We start from the raw sequence: 18,643 nt of genomic DNA on the forward strand, positions 1-18,643 counted from the left end.
CGAGCAGACTTGAAAACCATGACTGTTTCCCACATCTGGGAGGTGTCCCCCGATGACGCCCTTGGCTGGGGTCTCCACCTAAGGACTTAGTTCAGGGAGCGCAGCAGCCTGTGCCTCACCCTCCTGTCCCCGAGCACACGAGCAGCTGCGAGGGCCTGGGTGCTCCTCAGTGAAGGAACGGGGCATCCGGGGCCCTGGGTCCCGCCGTGAGCAGGCAACAGCTGGGGTAACGAGACCCAGTCTCAAGGTGCCGGGCGAGGCTGGGCTTCCTCCCCGAGAGCAGTGCCCGTGTGGTTGAGGTCTGGCGGGCAGGCGCTCCAGGGCAGCGGGTTGGAAGGAGTTGGGGAGGTGCCACAGCACCCATGCCAGGACCGTGTCGCAGTGCATGCTGACCAGGACAGATGTGATGAAGCCGCCGAGCCCTGCGGGCACCAGCCACGGTCAACGTCCCCCTCTTGGCTGCCCCGTTGCAGACCGTCCTCAAGCACATCCCACATTTCTGCTCCCTACATCGCCCCAAAGGGCTCGCACTGTCTGCCCGCTGGCCTGCATCTGGCTGCGTCCGCCCGCAGGCAACACGTCATCTTCTCGGCCATGTGGTGCTCTCCGGGCTGGGCCGCGTTTGGCTCTCCACCAGCCTCGGGCTGCTTCTAGCTGGGGCTTTCAGATGGCCTGCAGCCACCAGGTGTGTCACAGGCCTGGACGGTGATGCTCGGATCCCTTACTGCAGCACCCACCTCAAGGGTACACGGGGAGCTGGGTCTGCCCTCTGCCTGGTCTCTCCTGGTGCGTGAGCTTCTGGGATAGGCAGGCTCAGCGCTCTGCATGCATGAGCTGGGCGATACAGGACAGCCTGCTGCTGCACGGGGGCTGGCCTGCCGCCTCTGCCACCACACCCGGCATCCAAGTCCTCCCACGGGGATGCCGCTGCCCAGGCCCCTGCATCTTTACATCAGGGCACCTCCCGTGTCTGCAGGTTCAAAACCACTGGATATGCACTGGAGTGATGATCAAACACCCATGAAACATGCATGGCACATGTAAATGCAGCCCCCCTACCGGCCCCGCTGCCCCCAGCAGCTGCGGGCAGGGATCAGAGAGAGGTGCGTACCCTCTCCACCCAGGTAGGGCGAGATGGCCATCCACACCCCGATGCTGCCCCCGCGCAGGCGCTGGCCAATGGCGAGCTCGATGTGGAAGCGGGTTGCCCTCGAAGGCCGGGCGATGAGGTAGGGGATGAGGAAGGTGTCTGAAAAGATGCAGCGGTCTGCCAGCGGCGCCGTCTGCCCCGCCAGGCCTCAGGCCGGAGGACGACACAGGGGTGAGGGAGAAGCACTCGTGGCCGCCCGAGGGGAGGATAGGGGACCCCCACGTCAGGGGGTTGCTGTTGTTCTAAATGACTTGGTGTCACCCCACCATCTGGAGCTTTATTGGCGGTTTTCATCCACGGACAGGCTGCATTGTTCTCCCTGAGGCCCTGTGACCCCTGGTTCCGGCGCTCCTGAGTCGGGGAGCTGGTCTGCTCACGTGGAGCCTTGGAGTAGGAGACACCCCAGACGGTGTTCCAAGCTTCGCCCTGAGTTGGCGCAGGCACCTGTCTCTCCAGCCCTTCACCCCAGTCCAGACGCTGGGAGGTGGACCCAGCGGCGGCGGGAGAGGTCGCCGAGGCCCCCAGGACGGAGCACGCACTGACCGATGCCAGAGCCCGAGGGAAGGGCAGGCAGAGATGGTGGCGGCCCTTCTGTGCCGCGAGCCCCCGTGGACAAAGTGGGTGCCGCGAGCTGGCAGGGCCTGGCCTCCCCGAACCCACAGACCTGCCAGGCCTGCTGGGGGACCCCAGTTCCCCGCTGGATGCTCCCACGCTGTCGGGAGGGCCACTAACTCCCCAGCACGGAGTCGGCGATGTTGGCGTCTCGCCCGAGGGCCCTTCCCCCCGGGTCCCCGCCAGCCGCGCGCTCTGGACCAGCATGTGTGGGCACATCGATGCTCCAGGACCGACGGCAGCTGCCCCCCCCCGCCCCGCACAGGTCCAGGTGACCCCACGGAGCAGCTCAGCGTTAGCCCCTGGCCAGCGAGGTCGGTCGGCTGCGTCCTCCCCACACTGTCTGCAGGAAGCTTGGATTCAGCTTCCAAGAGCCACTTGCACGTACCACAGGCCCCTGTGATCTTCACCAGCACAGCCTCCGTCTGCTTTTTCGTGTCACAATCCGGTGTTTGGAGGCTGAGTTGGGGCCCTGGAGGGAGCAGGTGGCCACGGAGCCCTCAGCCCACGTTGGCCTCTGACAGGACTCCAGGGCCAGCGCCTGGGGCAAACGGTGCTCATTGGTGTCTCTACGTAGCAGCCGAAAGGCAAAGCCGCATTAAAGGAGGAAGTTAACTTCTGGAGGGACTCGGCCTCGGTGGAGGCACCGGAAGCCCCAAGGAAGGGAGGCCATCTGTGGGCTGGGACTCGGAGCTACAGGGGTGTGGACAAAACCCAGGTCACCCAGGGAGCCCCTGGCGGGAGGGGCCGGTCACAGGGCCGGGGCCCAGGGCACAGACGGAGGGGCCCTCTTCCCTGCCCGCCCCATCTCCATCCTGCACTGCGGGGTCTCCTGCAGGCGGGCCTCCCAGCCACCCTTAGGCCTCGGGACGCACAGCTGCAGCGTGGCGAGGACCGACATGGAATGGCCACACGGGCAGGGACTGAGTCCTAGGTATGTGATCCACTGTCTAGGAAGGGCTGTAGCCTCCGGGCTAACCAGACCTTGGCCCCCTTCCCCCCCCACGCCCTGCTCTGAGGGGGGCCTTAGGGGCGGCTGAGGTCAGCATGGCTGGGTCCACCCAAAGGAAATATCCAGGGAGGGCGGGGGCTTCTCCTGTGGCTGAGTCGCTGCACCGGGGGAGAAGAGAACAAGGGGCATTTCTGTGACCACGTGGTGAGCAGCGTCCACCCTGTGCGTCAGAAGCATCTCAACCCCAACGGGACTGCCATGGGGGCAGGAACTCAGACGGCAAACCAGGCTGGGGCGCAGAGGGCTCCACGTCCAGCGTGGGCACCTGCCTCCCTCAAGTCACACGGTAAGTTCATTTCTGCTGGATCTGAAGGAGGAAGGAGAGACGGTCCGCCGTCGGGTGGGCCTCAGCGCAGGGTTCACAAGGTCCGTGATGCTGGCATGAAGTAAGACAAGCATATTTGGTCCTCATCCCGAAAAGAAATGCATTTCGGAGCTCAGAGCTCCCAAGACCCTCAGCATCTCACGGGTGACAGGAGAGACGAGCAGCATCTGCGGTCCGTGAGAAGCCCTTTAACCTTACCTGGGCTCATGCCACTGAGGTATAACCCCTGGAGGACGGAGCTGGAGGCCAGAGGCCCTGACCACGCCCACCAGGGAGACCGAGTTACTCACCCGTCAGTGGCCGGTGGTTCCATCAAAAACCCTGCCTGGCGGGGCTTCTGGGTGGGTGACACTCAAGGCACAGGAGGGTGGCCCCTGGGAGGGCGGGATCTCCGTGCCCCTCCCTGCGCCTCACCCTTTACGTCTCTTCCATGTGGCCATTCTGAGTTGTATGCTTTATAATAACCCTGTAAACCTAAGTGTTTTCCTGAGTCCTGGTAGCCATTCTAGCAAATTATTGAGCCTTAGGAGGGGTCGTGGGACCCCTTGAATTTGTAGCCAAGTTGGACAGAAACTGTGGGTGACTTGGGGACCCGCTACTCCAGATTGGCGTCTGAGGGGGGCATCTTGTGGGCGAGCCCTTGGCCTGTGGGGTCAGGCGGTGTCAGGGTGGGGTTAGGTCGTGGGGCACCCCGTCGGTGTCCACTGAGAACCGGAGACCCGGTCGGTGTGGGGAAAACCTCACACATTTGGTGCCACAGCCCTGAGAGCAGAAGGGGCACCAAAGAGCTGGTGACGCGGAGCACGCAGCCCCGTCGGGGGGGCCCGCTGTGCACGGCAGCCCGCTGGCGGATCTCGGAGAACCCCACCCTCACCCCGCGCTCCACCAGCCCCGGGGTGCTGGGTGCAGCACACACCAGGCCAATCCGCTAAGAAACTGTGGAGAAAAAGAAGGTTCCGGCCGGCACGGCAGCAATAGCCCGGGTTGCCCAAGATCTTTACGGAGAGAATCACACGAGGACAGAAAGGAGAGTGACACGCTGTGTGTGCGCGCGTGTGCGGAGGGGTGACACGTCGCGGGGGGGGCTGCTTCCCAAACCCACCTAGACAGTCGACACCAGGCCAGACACCCGGGCGGGTGCCTCCGTGTCTCTGGTTCACCCAGAAGAGTGACGGCAAAGGCGTCTGAAGGAAGCGCAAGCCGAGAGGATCACTCTGCTGGACGCCAGGGCTCCTTGCAAAACCCGCACGACTTAACTCTGCGCCGCTTTCGGCGCCAGAGTCCGCAGACCTCCAGGGACACGGAAGTCCGGGCGGGACAGGGCAGCGCAGAAATCGCAGCCTCTTGGTGGGGGACCCCATCTGTGTGTCTCCCTGGGGTGAATCCCGAGCCGCAGCCCATGTCGGAGCCCCGCGGTCGGCGACCTGAGCCACCGCCGGGCCTTTGTGTTTCTGCCGTCCTGTGACTTAAAGAACAGCTCACTGCGGAGTGGCGTCTATGTGACAGAATCCCTGTCCATCTGTGCCTAGACGTTCTGCTCAATTCTGTCACAACGTTGCCTTACGTTTCCAGAGTGGGGGCAGAACATTGAGGTGGGGAGTCTGTGCACACCAGGGTGAGGCAGCGTCAGCTTGTTGCCTCTCCCTCATCTTGGGGGTCGGCAGACGTGGTCAGGACAGGAAAAAAGGGCCTCTCGCGGCGTGAGAGACATAGTATTTGATGATGTTGCATCGAGAGCTTCCACGTCTGAAAACAGAGGCGACAGAAGTGTTTCAAAGCCCTGGGCGCGGCTGGGGCGCGGGCTGCCCCGGCCGCGGGCACGGCCGCCCCGAAGGCCTCACTGTCTGGACCGCGGGGAGACGGACCTCGCAGGAAAGGGCTTCCCAGGCCCCCGGCTCCAGCAGCTCTGAACAGCGAGTAAGGTTGTGGGCAGTGAAACGTGTGCAGACGTCAGATCCCCCGCGTTAGGAGCGTCGCTGAGGCCCTGACCTGATGCAAAGGGCACCGAGAGGCCCCCGCGGACCCCGGGTCGGGTCTGCCGCCTGTGCTTCTGCCGTTCCCGAGTGGCCCTCGTCAGAGAGACGCTGGCCAGCAGACCCGGGGCCCAGGCGCCCACCCGACCCCAAACCGCGGAGGCTCTGGCATCTCTGGGCCAGCTGTTACAGGGGTACCTGCATTTTCAAACTTGCCTGCATGCCCTGTATCTTCTCACAATCAGGAAACAAAGACTTTATAAAGACGCAGCGTCCTGATGACCAGGAAGCTCGGCAGGCAGCGCTCACGTGAGGTCTGCTTGCCCACCGTCCGCTGCCCCCCGCATCTCACGAGGAGGGCTGGCTGTCCACCCTTGAAAGGGCAAGGATGCCTCCCCGACCAGAAGACGTGGCGTGAGTTGTCACCAGCTCAGCCTTTCCCGTCTCCTGGGCCCTGAAAGAGACACTCCCCAAATTTCCCACCAGAGTCCAACTCAAGCGGGAAGGTCGGAAGGTGCTGGGGAACCGCCACTCTCGCAGGGGCAGAGGAGCCTCAGTTCAGAACCCACAAGAGGACGAGCCTGCCTGAAAACCCCCCGCCCTGAACCTGGGGACAAAACGGGCCACGTCCGCCCCCGAAGGCAGTGGTCCGGCCAGCCTGCGGCCTCATGTCCCCAAGAGCAAGCGTGACACCAAGAGAAGGCCCTCGAGCGAGAGGCAGCCCAGGCTGAGCCGCTCCGGCTCCAGCCCATGGGCTTCGCTGCTGGGAGCCTGAGCAAACCCCTGGGCTCGCGCTCTGAGGTGCTGTCAGCAAGGCCACAGCGCCTGCAGAGGGGGCCTGGGCGCCCTGACTGCCGCAAGCCCAGACGGGCAGCCTAGTGAACAGCACGGCAAACCTGAGGCCACTGGGCCTCAGAGGGACAGATTCCCCGGGGGCGGCAGGTCCCTAACACCCTGGAGGCCGCGGGTGGGGACGGATGTGGAGGGTGCGCGGCTCACCTCCCCCGTAGGTCTGGCACAGGTACGGGGACCTCCAGAGGTTGCCCAGGCCCACGGTAAACCCGACGCAGCTCAGGAGGCACTGGAGCTTGTTGTCCCACTTAGGCCGCTCATCCCCACCAGCATCCACAGGTGGGTCCGGCTCCAGGGTGCCCGCCATGCCCACCACCTGCTCCTGGCCGCAGCCCGGGACCTCCACTGGGGATGGGAAGCCGCAAGCCGTCTCCCCCGCAGGTGTGATTTTTCATGATTTAAAGGAAAACCAGTGGAGTTGGTTAATTGGTAACAACCCCCCGCCCGCCACAACTGCGTGCCCCTGCCCCCCGCTGGCTCCTGCCCGATGCCAACAGCCCGCAGCTGCTGCCACCACCAACACGAGAACCTCAAGGATTCCAAGGCTGGGGCACATTTAGTTGTTTTTATAAAATTTTACTTTTAATTAACTTCGTGAGATAATTGCAGACTTGCACGTTGCCGTGAGGAATAGTACCAAGTGCCCACGCTCCCAGCCCCCCAGTGGAGACATCCTGCGAACATCTCGCCAGCGTCACAGCGGACATGTCCGTCCCCGAGGGTCCCTCTGTCCCCTGTGTGGCCGCAGCCCTGGCGGCCTGCATCTGCTCTGCATCGCTATAGATTTGTCATCTCAGGCACACTGTATAAACCGTGTGACCATGGGGTCGGCCAGGTAGGGTGTAGTACGGCCACGGGGCTCCGTGTCTGCTGCGCACTGAGCGGGTGGGGCTGTGAGGAATAGCTGAGATGAACACCTGCACACGGCTTTGTGTGGATGTGGGGCAAGCGCCCGGGCAGGACTGCCGGGCCTGGGGCCGTGTTTATTTTTAAGCCACATTTATTTTCCAAAGAGATTTCCACACTTCTCAAATTGTCTGAATGTGAACTTTCCCTCTGGCTCCCAATGTTCCTGTTCTGAGGATGCCCAGGTAAGCTCCAGAAGGTCAGCCCTCCCCTCTGCATCCGCCGGCACCCCGGTGCCCAGGAATCCGTGCTGGGTGTGAGCCCACCATTAGCCACAGGGGTCGTGGAGGGAGCGGGGGCCTGGATCCTCAGGGGGCTCCCTGGGGTGGGAGGGCGACACCAGGGCACAGGGGAGGGGGCTTGGCCAGGCTGGGGGGACACATGAGCCCTCGCCTTAGCTCGGAGCACCTCCTGCCTGCGGGCTGTCACGGTGGATTCAGCCTAAGCCTCCCACCGGGGGCTCCCTGGACACGTTCGCCCCCGACCCAGCAGACACTTCCACTAGGACAGGCCAGGGCCCTACATCCATAATCTCATGTTTCCTGGACAATTGTCCAGCCGGGCTGCAGGATGCCAAACATGGGGGTCCCGGAAACGCAGGCCCCAGGGGACACATTTTTTTAGACATCCCTTTTTGGGTGAAAGGAAAAAGTGAGAAAAGGGAGAATCAGAGAAGATGGAAAGCAGTGGGGGGAGGGGGAGGGCAGGCCCAGCCCCGAGTGACCCACACAGGCCTGCCCCTCCGTGCTTCCGGCTCCCTCTTCCCTGTCCCCCTACAGTGACCCGGCCAGCAGCTCCCATATCCTGAGGTCAAGGCGCACCCACCCCTGCACTCCACCGGGCACCTTGGGTAATGGGGGCTCCGTGGGCACAGCACAACCGCAGTCCGGCCCCGTCCCTTCGAGGCTGGGGCTCTGCTGCTTGCGCGTCCTCTGCATTTAGACAGCATTTAGGCCAAGAGTGTGAAAGGGAGTGATTTATTCAGACAGATACGCGCGATGCCCACAAAGCCCGAATTTCTGACAATTTGCGAAATGTGAATTCTGAAGGAAGCCCTTGCCAAACCACCGAGAGACAGACGGACCAGCCCCACCCAGGTCACGCCTGGGAGCGTGTCCCCCTCCATGCCCTGGGGCGGGAGGTAGGGGCGTGTGTCCAGGGGGTCCGCAGCAGAGCTGCCCCAGAGGAGGGTCAGAACGCTCTGGGGAGCAGGGAGGTGGGGTCCTGCGGAAGCTGGCGGGGCGTCTCCTAGTGGGAGGGACATGGCACCGGGACCCGCTCCCACTCGGGTCTCCCATCCTGCGCCGAGAATCCTCAGAAGGTCCAGTTTAACTTAAACTTCCAGATTTTTCCATGGAAAGTGGAGGCGACCAGTTCTTGGAAACAAACACCCAAGTGCCACGTGACCTGGGCTGAGAATGGGTGTCGCATCCCGTCCCTGACTGGGAGAGAGGAGCTGACGCCGGCCTTCGCCGAGCAACACCCGGTGGACGGCCCTCGGGGCCCTCGGGGCTCCCCTGCCGTTGCTCGGGACGCGTGCACCGTCCTCCACCTCGGTGGCCAAGGCTGAGTTAGCTAGCCTGTAACTCGTCTTTTCCAACACCTGGCTAAATATTCACGCGGTTACCGTCCTCTCAAGAAAACACGAAGCGGGGGTTTCTGCCCCAAATCGCCCAAGCTGAGTTTTATTAATTATTTGTCTGTTCATGGCGGCCAGATGCAGTGATTAAGTGGGTCACAGCCTTCACGACGCCAGAATGTGGCCAAGACTCGGGGGCTCTTCACAGCCGGCAGGTGGGCGGGGCCCCACAGGGCTCTGCCAGGTTCTCGCAAGCTCACTGGCCTCTTCTGGACAGGCCTTGAGAAGGGCGCTCCTAGCCACGAGGTAAAAGCCCGACCTCACCGCGGGAGTCCCGAGCTTCGGAGGTGACAGCGAGGGGAATGGGCGGGGGCAACGAGATTATGTTCCTAGGGGCCGAGATGAGCAGGACACGCCCAGCAGGCGCACCCCCGCTGCAGCTCTGACTCTCCCTGGGAGTGCGGGCAGGGCGGGGGGACCACCAGTCTGCTCCTGGGCCGCTGGCCTCACCTGGCAGGCATGTGCGCTACAGGGCAACATACATGTGTACACACATAGCCATAGGCGTGCATGCATACACACAGACACACACATAGCTGTGCACACACATACATATGCACGAATACACGTGTGCACGGTGCATAGACGCACTCACACGTGCGAGTACATTCATGCGCCGACTCACGTATACACCTGCTCACACATACGCGTACAAGCACACGTACACATGCATGTGCATACACACTCACATGCGTGTATACCCGCACCGGGAGGGTCCCTCCTGTCTCCTTTTGTGCACACATGCTTACATACACGGACACACGCACACATACACTTGCACATGTATATACACTCACCCATACACACATACCTATGTAGGCACACACCCACACACTGTGTACACACTTTTACACTTGTACACTCGCAATGTACCCGTGCACACTCACACAGCATCCACGCATATGCAAACACTCTTGTGCACGTACGTATATACACTCACACACGTGCACACGTGTGTACATAGGCACACACTCATGCCCATGTACACACGCTCCCACGCAGGCACACACACACTCGTGCACACACACACGCTCACACACGCACACACGAGCAGCCCACCCTCTCCTCTGACCCCACCCCCCGTGCCGCGGGCGGGGCCCCTCAAGACTTCAGGTCTCCGTTCACCGAGACCGTGGACGGCGCGCCAACCAGCCCCTTCTGGTCCCCTGCCCTCTGGAAGCGGCTCCTGATGAGCTTGTAGATGGCAAAGCCAGGGATGGCAAGGCAGGGCACCCCGGCCACGAGGACCACCACGCCGTACACCCAGTCCGGGTACTTCAGTTTCTGGGATTTGGGAAATTCCTCCTGGAGAGAGAGAGCGACCTTGGGGTGAGCAGACGACGCAGCCGGGGCCTCCCTCGGGGTGAAGGTCCCTCTCCCCGCTGTGACTCCCTCCTGGCCTCCAGGCTGAAGGGAGGGGGAGCCAGCCCCCAGCCCCACCCCGGAGGCCCAGGGCTCACGTAGGCCGGGTTCCAGACGCTGTACACGAGCTCCTCGTTGACACTGATCGCCAGGAAGAACAGGAAGATGGTCAGCATGAGCAGGGGGCTCACCACCCGCCACGTGACCTGCCAGAAGATGTTGGGCTTGTGGCCGATCATGAACTCGATGTCCCTGTTGAATCTGGAAGCAGAGGCCGAGGGGGCTGTCACCGGTGCACACTGAGAGGCCTTTAATCCCAAGACGGCAGAGGGCGGGCAGCCTCTCCACCCTCAGACAGACGGTCCCAGTCCTGCCGTGCCGCACCCTGACCCGTCACATCCTTCTGGGCAAAGATGCGCCTCCCAGAGGAAGACCACCGTGGGCACAGCAGAAGCCGATCTGGAGCCTCTGAGAACCCCCGCCGCCCCACGGTGCCACTGCCCAGCTGGACTGTGGACTCCTCTCAGAGGTGGCCCCGGGCAGGCACTGATGCGAAGGAGGGGCCAGAACTTCTGGGGATGGAGGAGGGAAGCCGTCGAAGCCTCTGCCTCAGCCTCCTTGGCATGGCAGCAGCCCTGACCTTGGGGAGCCTCACCATCTCCCCCCGTCCTGTGCCCAATGCCCTTCTGCACAGATGCATTTGTCGTCTGCAGAAATCAGAACAAAGTGGGCAGAACGTAAACGTGAGCCGTCCAGGGCCTGCCGAACCCAGAGGGCACTGCTGGAGAAGCGCAGGCGCCCAGGCCTTGTCCCCCGTGGGGCTCAGGAGCCCCGTGACCGGACGCTTCCGCTCGGCCCGTCCTCCCCGAGGCAAGCGATACAGGGTAGCTGCCCAGGGCCAGTGTCTGGCTTCAATGGTCTTCCGGCTGTTCACAGAGGGATGTGCTCTCTCAGATGGTTTCACACCTGCTGCAAGGCCAGCGTCACACATGCGGTGACGTCCGTACCTTTCCATCCGCACGTCCCTCCCTGACGTCTGCTGATGCTACACACGGCAGGTCTCCCAAGTGCGCCTCAGTCTCCCCACGGCGCCACCAGGCTGGTTCAAGTTGTGTTGCTGAGTGAACCCCCTGCACGTGTGTCCTTACACACGCGTGCTCTTGGTGGTGCAGGGAAGGGGTCCCAAGGTGGCTCCCTCTATGGGTTCATGCAATTTAACGTTAATTGATTCCAGCAGATTATTTCTGGAGCTGTGGTGAGTGCAGCTCCTACTAAGAGCCCAGGGACCGTCTTCTAGGTCCCCACCGACCCCCGATGCCCTGAACGGCTGGCCAAGGGATGGCTGACCGGGACACACTTGTCTGCCTTTCTTTGCCTGAGAAGCCTTACCCAGACCCCTGGGAGCAGCCCTGGCTGTGCAGCCCGAGCCGGAATAGAACACCCAGCTTCCTCCCCACAGGTGGGGTCCTGGGGAAGCCCCTCTACCCGCAGCAAACAGCCTGCCTGTGCACCCGCCCTGGCTTCTCTCAGCCGCCCCGAGACTGTGCTGTCTCCTTCCGCTGCTGCCAGCGCTTATCCTGGGGCCTGGGAGCATCCGGAAGCTGGAGGGGGTACGGTTTGCATGCATGCGGGACCTCTCTTCTCTCCCTGTCGCCCTCCCAGGGCCAGGCCCCTGCCTACAACACGCCGGGCCGGAAGGGAGATGCAGGCTTGGCCCCGTGTCTTCGCGGGCCTGCCGCCCCTTGTCCTGCCCCGAACGCATCCCCTTGTCCCGTGACGGGAACGTCTCCTGGCCATTAGAGATGGTCCTTCGCCTTCCCTCTTACCTGTCTATGCCGTACACGTAGACGACGGAGAACATCTCAAAGAAGGCAACAGTGAGCAGGGGGATGGAGCCCGCGTACCTGTCCAGCAGGGACAGCCAGTACTGGCCGGAGTTCAGCGTGAAAATGAAGGCGAGGAGGTACATCCCCAAGCAGATGAGGCCTGTGGGGCACAGGGCAGGGCCATTGTCGCCGGGGCAGAGCGGGCCGCCGGTCCTCCCAGCTCTGGCCGCACGGCCCCGGCCCCAGTCCGGCCTACCTGTGAGCAGCTCCTTGGGCCAGTTTTTGGGGATGACCTTGAGGTCCTGCAGGGGCACCACCACACCCTCCATGTTCCCGAACATGGACGACAGGCCCAGACAGAATAGCATGATAAAGAAGAGCACAGACCAGAGCGGGGCCGCTGGCATCCTGGTGATGGCCTCGGTGAACACGATGAACGCCAGCCCGGTGCCCTCCACGCCCTGCAGGGTGCGGCAGGCGCGTCACCCAGGGGCCAGGCTGGCCCTGTCGTCAGATGGCCCTCCACCCGCCAAGCCAGCACCTCGCAAATATGGCTGATGTGAGCCATTTTGTGAAACGACCAGATCTTGTCTTTTAGCCCTGAGTGTATTTTAAAAAGCTGGACTAGTTTCACGACCGGGAAGTGGATCACATTGTCCAGCAGTGGTCGGGGCCCTGTGCGGCCCGAAAGACACGCTCGGCAGATGCACACGGACTGCCATCTGCTCACCGATGGGCACCCCCCACACACATCTGGGGCCAGAGCACTAAACGACTTCAATGGGCCCGAGCGCGAGTCCCCAGAGCAGACACCCTGGACGTACGCCCACCAGCGGTCAGAGCAGCCCGCGGGGCAGGCAGCGCCAAGGACAGGCCCGCGCGTGCGTAATGACCACGCTCTGCCCGAGGTTGGTGGTCCTGTGCGGCCACACGCAGCCCACACAGGTCAGTGAGGCCCCAGGCACCAGTTCCCCCTCTTGGGGGCCAGGGCTCCTGGGGCTAGAACCTCCACAGAGAAACCTGAGCTTGGAGGGACTGAGCGGGGAACCGGCAGCCCCCGCAGGACTCAGGCAGGGCCGGGATCCCATCAGAAGCCGGGGCCCAAGGCAGCGTAGCAGCATGTACAAGAGGGCCCAGGACACAAGGACTCAGCTCCACGCAGAAGAGTTGGGAGGCTGAGGGGCGTCGTCACCAGCGGCCTGGTGCCCACACCGCGGAGGAGCGTGTCCAGGGGTCTAAGAGCCCAGACCCCGTGGAAAAGACAAAAGCACGCCTGCGCTGCCCGGGGCGTGGGGAAGGGGGGCAGGAGCTCTGCTGACGGAGGACGTCCAGGGTGCGGGACTGCGTGAACTTACGGCGTAAACTTACTAAAACCCTGCAAACTGCGCTGGACGTGGGAGAGCTTCCAGGTGAGAACTGACACCTTGATAAGGTTGCTTTTTAAAAAGAAAGGAAATTCAGTCTCTTGGCGGGGGAGGGGGTCACTGTGACTCCATCCCTCTCACCCGGGGCTCCCAGGCGAGAGCCTGGCAGGGAGGACCCTCTGCTCTGTGTCTGCTCCTGGTGAGATTGTGCTGTCCCCGGAGAAACAGTGACAGGCCCTCACAATGCTCCACATGCCCCGAAATGTCGGGTGGCTCCAAATAAGAAAATTGCAAAAACAAAATTAGTAAATGTTGGCCCATGAGCATCACAGAACGAAACGTCACTAATCATTGGAGTTGGTGTTCAAAGCATTTGTGCGTCAGGCGAGGGTTTCCCAGCACCGTGACAGACACCAGCTGTCGAGTGATTTCAAAAGTACAGTTATGAGGGCTTCCCTGGTGGCGCAGTGCTTGAGAGTCCGCCTGCCGATGCAGGAGACGCGGGGTCGTGCCCCGTTTCGGGAGGATCCCACATGCCGCGGAGCGGCTGGGCCCGTGAGCCATGGCCACTGAGCCTGCGCATCCGCAGCCTGTGCTCCGCAACGGGAGAGGCCACAACAGTGAGAGGCCCGCGCACCGCAAAAAAAAAAAAAAAAAAAGTACAGTTATGGGCTTCCCTGGTGGCGCAATGGTTGAGAGTCCGCCTGCCGATGCAGGAGACGCGGGGTCGTGCCCCGTTTCGGGAGGATCCCACATGCCGCGGAGCGGCTGGGCCCGTGAGCCATGGCCACTGAGCCTGCGCATCCGCAGCCTGTGCTCCGCAACGGGAGAGGCCACAACAGTGAGAGGCCCGCGCACCGCAAAAAAAAAAAAAAAAAAAGTACAGTTATGGGCTTCCCTGGTGGCGCAATGGTTGAGAGTCCGCCTGCCGATGCAGGAGACGCGGGGTCGTGCCCCGTTTCGGGAGGATCCCACATGCCGCGGAGCGGCTGGGCCCGTGAGCCATGGCCACTGAGCCTGCGCATCCGCAGCCTGTGCTCCGCAACGGGAGAGGCCACAACAGTGAGAGGCCCGCGCACCGCAAAAAAAAAAAAAAAAAAAAAGTACAGTTACAATGACTCTGCCCTTTTTGCAGAAGAAATTAAAGTAAAAATGGACCACAGGGTGCTTCTGTGTGTTTGACCTGAGGCCACGGAGAGGTCAGGCCCCTGGAGGCCCTTGGGTCCCTGCCTCTGCATCACGGGGCCTCACATTTGGGGCTCGTGGCCCAGCAGACGCTGGTGCCCTAGACCCGGCGCCCAAGGGGCAGGAGGGGCAGGGTGGGCTGGCACGTGGCAGGGGGACAGGTCTGTCAGAACTGAGCCCCCAGGGGCAGCTTGGTGTCCACCCAAGGTGCCCACTGCCCTGCCTTGCGGCCCAAGGTGCCTACCTCCGAGAGGAAGGTGTTCATGTCGCATGTCTGGAACTTGAGCTCTGCGTAGGCTGCGGGGTTGGAGGCATTGCACCACTGCTGCATCTCAGCGAAGTTCTCCTGTGTCACGTTGCCTTCGGGCAGGTCGAACCCGTTGATGAGTGTCAAGATGTTCCTGGAAAGAGAGTGAGGCTGACTTCGGCCCTGGGCAGGCTCCCTGGAGGCAGAGGTGAGGGGCGGGGACGCAGCGGCCACCAGGGTGCCAACCAGCCACTCACGCGCTGAAGCAGTCATCGAAGCGCTCGGTAGCCCGGAAGCCGATGATGGAGTAAACCACGGTGGCCGCATACACGGACGTGAAGCCGTTGATCACGGACACAATGATCGAATCCATCTCGCAGTTGTTGCTGCGGACAAAAGCGGCTTCGGTGACCACAGGCCAGGGGACGCCATGTACGCCCGACCAGCCCGCGCCGGCACAAGTGGGACGGCCAGAGCCATCGGGCCAGCCTGAGAGGCTGAGCCGCCCCTGGGCATGGATGGGCGAGGGCTCTCGGACAACCCGCCCAGACGCCAGGTGACGGTCCCCAAGCCCTGCTGCAACCTGGTGGCCCCTCGGTGCCCCCACAAGCCCTGGGGACCTCCAGAGCTGGAGCTGGAGATGCCTGTGTTCAAGTCTCTCCTGGGCCAGCATCTGCTCTGGGCTCAGGAGGTGACTCGTCAGCCCCACGCGGGCAGGACAGCCTGGACCTTACAGCCCACCAGCCAAAGAGGCTTCAAAGAGGCGGCCTGGGCCAAGTGTCCCCCACCCCCTGGCCGGGACCCCTTCTCTCCCCCCTTCCTCCCCCCCCGCCCCTTCCAAGGACCCCTCCTGCCGGCCGCAGGCCCTCACAGCTGAGGACTGCCCCCCTCCACCCGGACACCCAAAGCCTCCCTCAGCTCAGCACGTGACCACTGACCTCCCCCCCTCCCCCTGCTGACGACACCATCCTTCCAGACGCTTCCATCAGGAGCCCCCAGGGAAATGCAAATCAAACCACAGTGAGATGCCACAGCACACCCACCAAGGCGGCTGGAACCAAAACATTTGAGAGTGACAGGTGTGGGTGAGGGTGTGGAGAGACCAGGGCTGCGCACACGGCCGTGCGGGGGGGCTGTGAGGTGGGAGGGCCGTGGTGGGAAACTGCTCCCCAAATGCTTAGGCCTCGAGCAGCCCTGCAGCCCAGCAGCCCTGCCGCTTGGGGTACACCTGCGGGGAGCCAGAACAGGCGCACACGGAGCTTGAATGCAAACATTTGCAGCAGCCGGAAAGCGGACACAGCCAGATGCCCAGCGGCCGAGGAATGATACACGGAGCCCAGCGTGGGCCATCCACAGGCCTCAGGGCGACTCGGCCACGAAAGGAAGGAGCGAGCGTGACAACGTGGACGAGCCCCGAGGGCCTCAAGCTCAGTGGGAGGAGCCAGACACAGAGGGAGGAGCCTGGAGGAGGCCTCGGTCTGTGAGGTGTCAGAAGGGCCTGACCCCCGGGGAGAAAGCAGCTGAGTGTTCCTGGGGCCGGGGAGGGCGTGGGGCTGACTGCTGAGCCGCGCAGGCCTTCTCTCGGGGGTTGGAAATATTCTGGGATTAGTGGCAATCGTTGCATGACTCTGTGAACACACTAAAAGCCACAGGACTGTGCGCTTTAAAGGGGGTGGCTGTGTGCGGCTGGAAGCAGCAACTACCCCGCCGCCCACCGCCAATCCGCTGGGCCTTACGGCACCCTCGGCCTGGGCGACCACACTCAGCGCCCACCCGCTGTCGGGGCCTTTGCTCACGTGGCTTCTGGGGCCCCAGCCCGCTCCGACACCAAGCCGGCCCAGCCGCAGGCTCCAGACCCCTCGCCCTGCTCGTTTCTTCCTTTTGTCCGAGTCTCTCATTGCCCGTGACCTGACAGAAGCTCACCGTGCTAGCGTGCCTCTGCCGGACACACGGACGCGGGACCCAGGAGCATGGGTCCTGGCACGTGGGAGGCGGGGGCGGGCACACAGCAGGCGCTCCGTAAGTGCTTATGAGATGAGCGGACACCCCTGCGCTCCCCTGGAGGCCCTGGGGGGTTCTGGCACTTTCTGTGTGGGTGTCGGTCTGGGGTGGACGGTGCAGGATGCCGAGGGGTGGGGGACGGAGGGGGTAGTGTCAGTGCTCGCTGCCGCAAGGGCCAAGGCACAAAGGGGAGGCCAAAGGGTAAGCAGGTCCCGCCTGCCTGCTCACGGCCCAGCCGACCGCAATCCAAAAGGCTCGGGCTGGCGCCTCCCTTCCCTTCATGCTCACGGCAGGTCCGATGCGGAGGCTGAGGCTCCGAGCACCGGAGCACCTGGTGGGGTGACACCCCTGCCGCCCACGGGACGCTCTGTCCCTCGTACTCACTGGACAGAGTTGTAGCTGGAGAAGGAGATGAGGCCCCCAAAGGCCAGCGAGAAGGAATAGAAGACCTGGGCCCCCGCGTCGAGCCAGGTGACTGGGTTGGCCAACTCCGTGACCTGCGGCCAAACAGACACCTTCGGCTGTGCGCCGCTGACGCGGGGCTGCGGGAGACGCGGTGGGGGGGGGCGCCCGGGGGGGACAGGAGCCTGGAGGCAAGGTGACGGCCGAGGCCACCGGTCAGCGGTCAGAGGGAAAACGGCCCCGAGGCGACAGCTGATGACCCTCCACCCAGAGCCAAAGCTGAGCCGGCCCGTGACCCGCACAGGCCCGGCCCACATCCGGGGGCCCTGGGACCGGGCGGGCGCTGCGGCGCCCGGGCCAGCAGGTGGCCGGCGGGGACTCACGTTGGGCGTGAAGAGGAAAACAATGCCACTGGAAGCCCCCTTCAGCGTCAGGCCCCGGGTCAGGAAGATGGTCAGGACGACGTAGGGCAGCGTGGACGTGACGTACACGGCCTGGGGAGGTGGCAGGTGTGGGACGAAGGAGGCCGGAGCGGGGTGGCCACGTGGGGCCTGCGCTGCCCTCCTCCGTGCGCCCCGGGCCCCAGCCTCCCTCTCTGGTTTCTACGTTGTGCTGTGAACATGGCTACTGTTTAGCTCTGCCAATCAGACGGACGTCACTGTCACTCCCACACTCGGCTTCTTAAACATGTGCTTGAGAGCCATCTGGTCCAGCACCGAGTCTGCGGCGCTGGCCTGGGCGACCAGCAAAGCCCTCCCAGACAGAGGGCACGCAGGGGCTGGGCCCTCGGAGCTGGCCGAAGGGGCAGCAGCTTGGGCGTGCCCCACCCCCGACGCCCCCAGGAGTGCCCGCTGTCCCTGCACCTTCCCGGTGGTCTCAATGCCGCGGATGGTGCACACATAGAGCACACTCCAGGCACACGTCAGGCACAGCAGGATCCACCACTGCACGGAGCCCGAGTCTTCAATGGAGGTGGAGATGTCGAGGGTCTCCCGGTACCAGTAGTAGTCCACGGAGGAGCTGCGGGCACACTCCTCCACGTAGCCTGGCACGGGCACCCACGTCAGTGTGGGTCACAGAGCGCACGGACCCCCAGGGAAGCAACTCGGGCCCAGATCCCAGGGCACTGATGCCAGGGGTGCAGTGCGCCTGCGCCCAGGCATGCAGATATGTGTGCACACCCACACAGACACACGCAACAGACAATGTGCACACAACGTACTAACAGGTGTGTGCGCACACGAGCACGCTTGCATGTAATCGTGTGCACATGTGCTACTTGTGTACGTGATTAGCATACACACACCAAGCAAACAGACTTGCATTCAAACTCACACGCAAACCCAGGCACAGGCACACACGTGCACACACTCTTGCACACGTGTGGCGTGCACACAGGGCCTCGACTGCCTGCCTTCTCCCCCCACCCCCACCCCACGGCACTCAGCCATTCAGGGGGTCACCAGGCCGGAGCCCACACCGGGCAGCTCTGTTCAACCTCACACACTCTCACCACTCTGAGCCCCGGGGTTCCAGGGTCCTGGTTGCCCCACAGGCTCACGGAACCGCAGAGAGACCCTGCCAAGGGGGCCATGGTCTAATCCTGGCAGACCTCCCCTCCCCCTCACCCCGCCCCCATCCCCAGAGATGGGAGAGTTGCCCTGAATGGTCCCAGTGTGGCCAGGGAGCCCACGGGGGCAGGGCCCACCCCTTTCTGTGCCCTGGTTTTTGCCAAACTTGGGCTACAAGCACGCGAACTTCGGAGAATCAGAGGACGGCGGCTCGTG

General features: G+C 63.2%; 2 protein-coding genes across 2 annotated transcripts in view; both read right to left on the reverse strand.

The window, feature by feature from the left end:
* The window catches only part of SLC6A18 (solute carrier family 6 member 18), a 17,661-nt gene extending 11,430 nt beyond the window's left edge, over positions 1–6,231 (reverse strand). Inside the window, 4 exon segments of the mRNA XM_007471925.1 lie at positions 287–330; positions 332–422; positions 1,112–1,249; positions 6,072–6,231. Of these exon segments, the coding sequence (XP_007471987.1) occupies positions 287–330; positions 332–422; positions 1,112–1,249; positions 6,072–6,231 (433 nt within the window).
* A 3,339-nt stretch (positions 6,232–9,570) lies between these two features.
* The window catches only part of SLC6A19 (solute carrier family 6 member 19), a 16,656-nt gene continuing 7,583 nt past the window's right edge, over positions 9,571–18,643 (reverse strand). The window contains exons 4-12 of the mRNA XM_007471910.1: positions 17,720–17,901; positions 17,240–17,350; positions 16,839–16,951; positions 14,711–14,839; positions 14,451–14,607; positions 11,914–12,118; positions 11,658–11,817; positions 9,930–10,092; positions 9,571–9,774 (exon numbers count right to left, since the gene is read on the reverse strand). Of these exons, the coding sequence (XP_007471972.1) occupies positions 9,571–9,774; positions 9,930–10,092; positions 11,658–11,817; positions 11,914–12,118; positions 14,451–14,607; positions 14,711–14,839; positions 16,839–16,951; positions 17,240–17,350; positions 17,720–17,901 (1,424 nt within the window). The remainder of the gene's footprint in view (positions 9,775–9,929; positions 10,093–11,657; positions 11,818–11,913; positions 12,119–14,450; positions 14,608–14,710; positions 14,840–16,838; positions 16,952–17,239; positions 17,351–17,719; positions 17,902–18,643) is intronic.

This window comes from Lipotes vexillifer, unplaced genomic scaffold (genome assembly GCF_000442215.2).
Source record: "Lipotes vexillifer unplaced genomic scaffold, Lipotes_vexillifer_v1.1 scaffold1063, whole genome shotgun sequence".
Classification (NCBI taxonomy): Eukaryota; Metazoa; Chordata; class Mammalia; order Artiodactyla; family Lipotidae; genus Lipotes; species Lipotes vexillifer.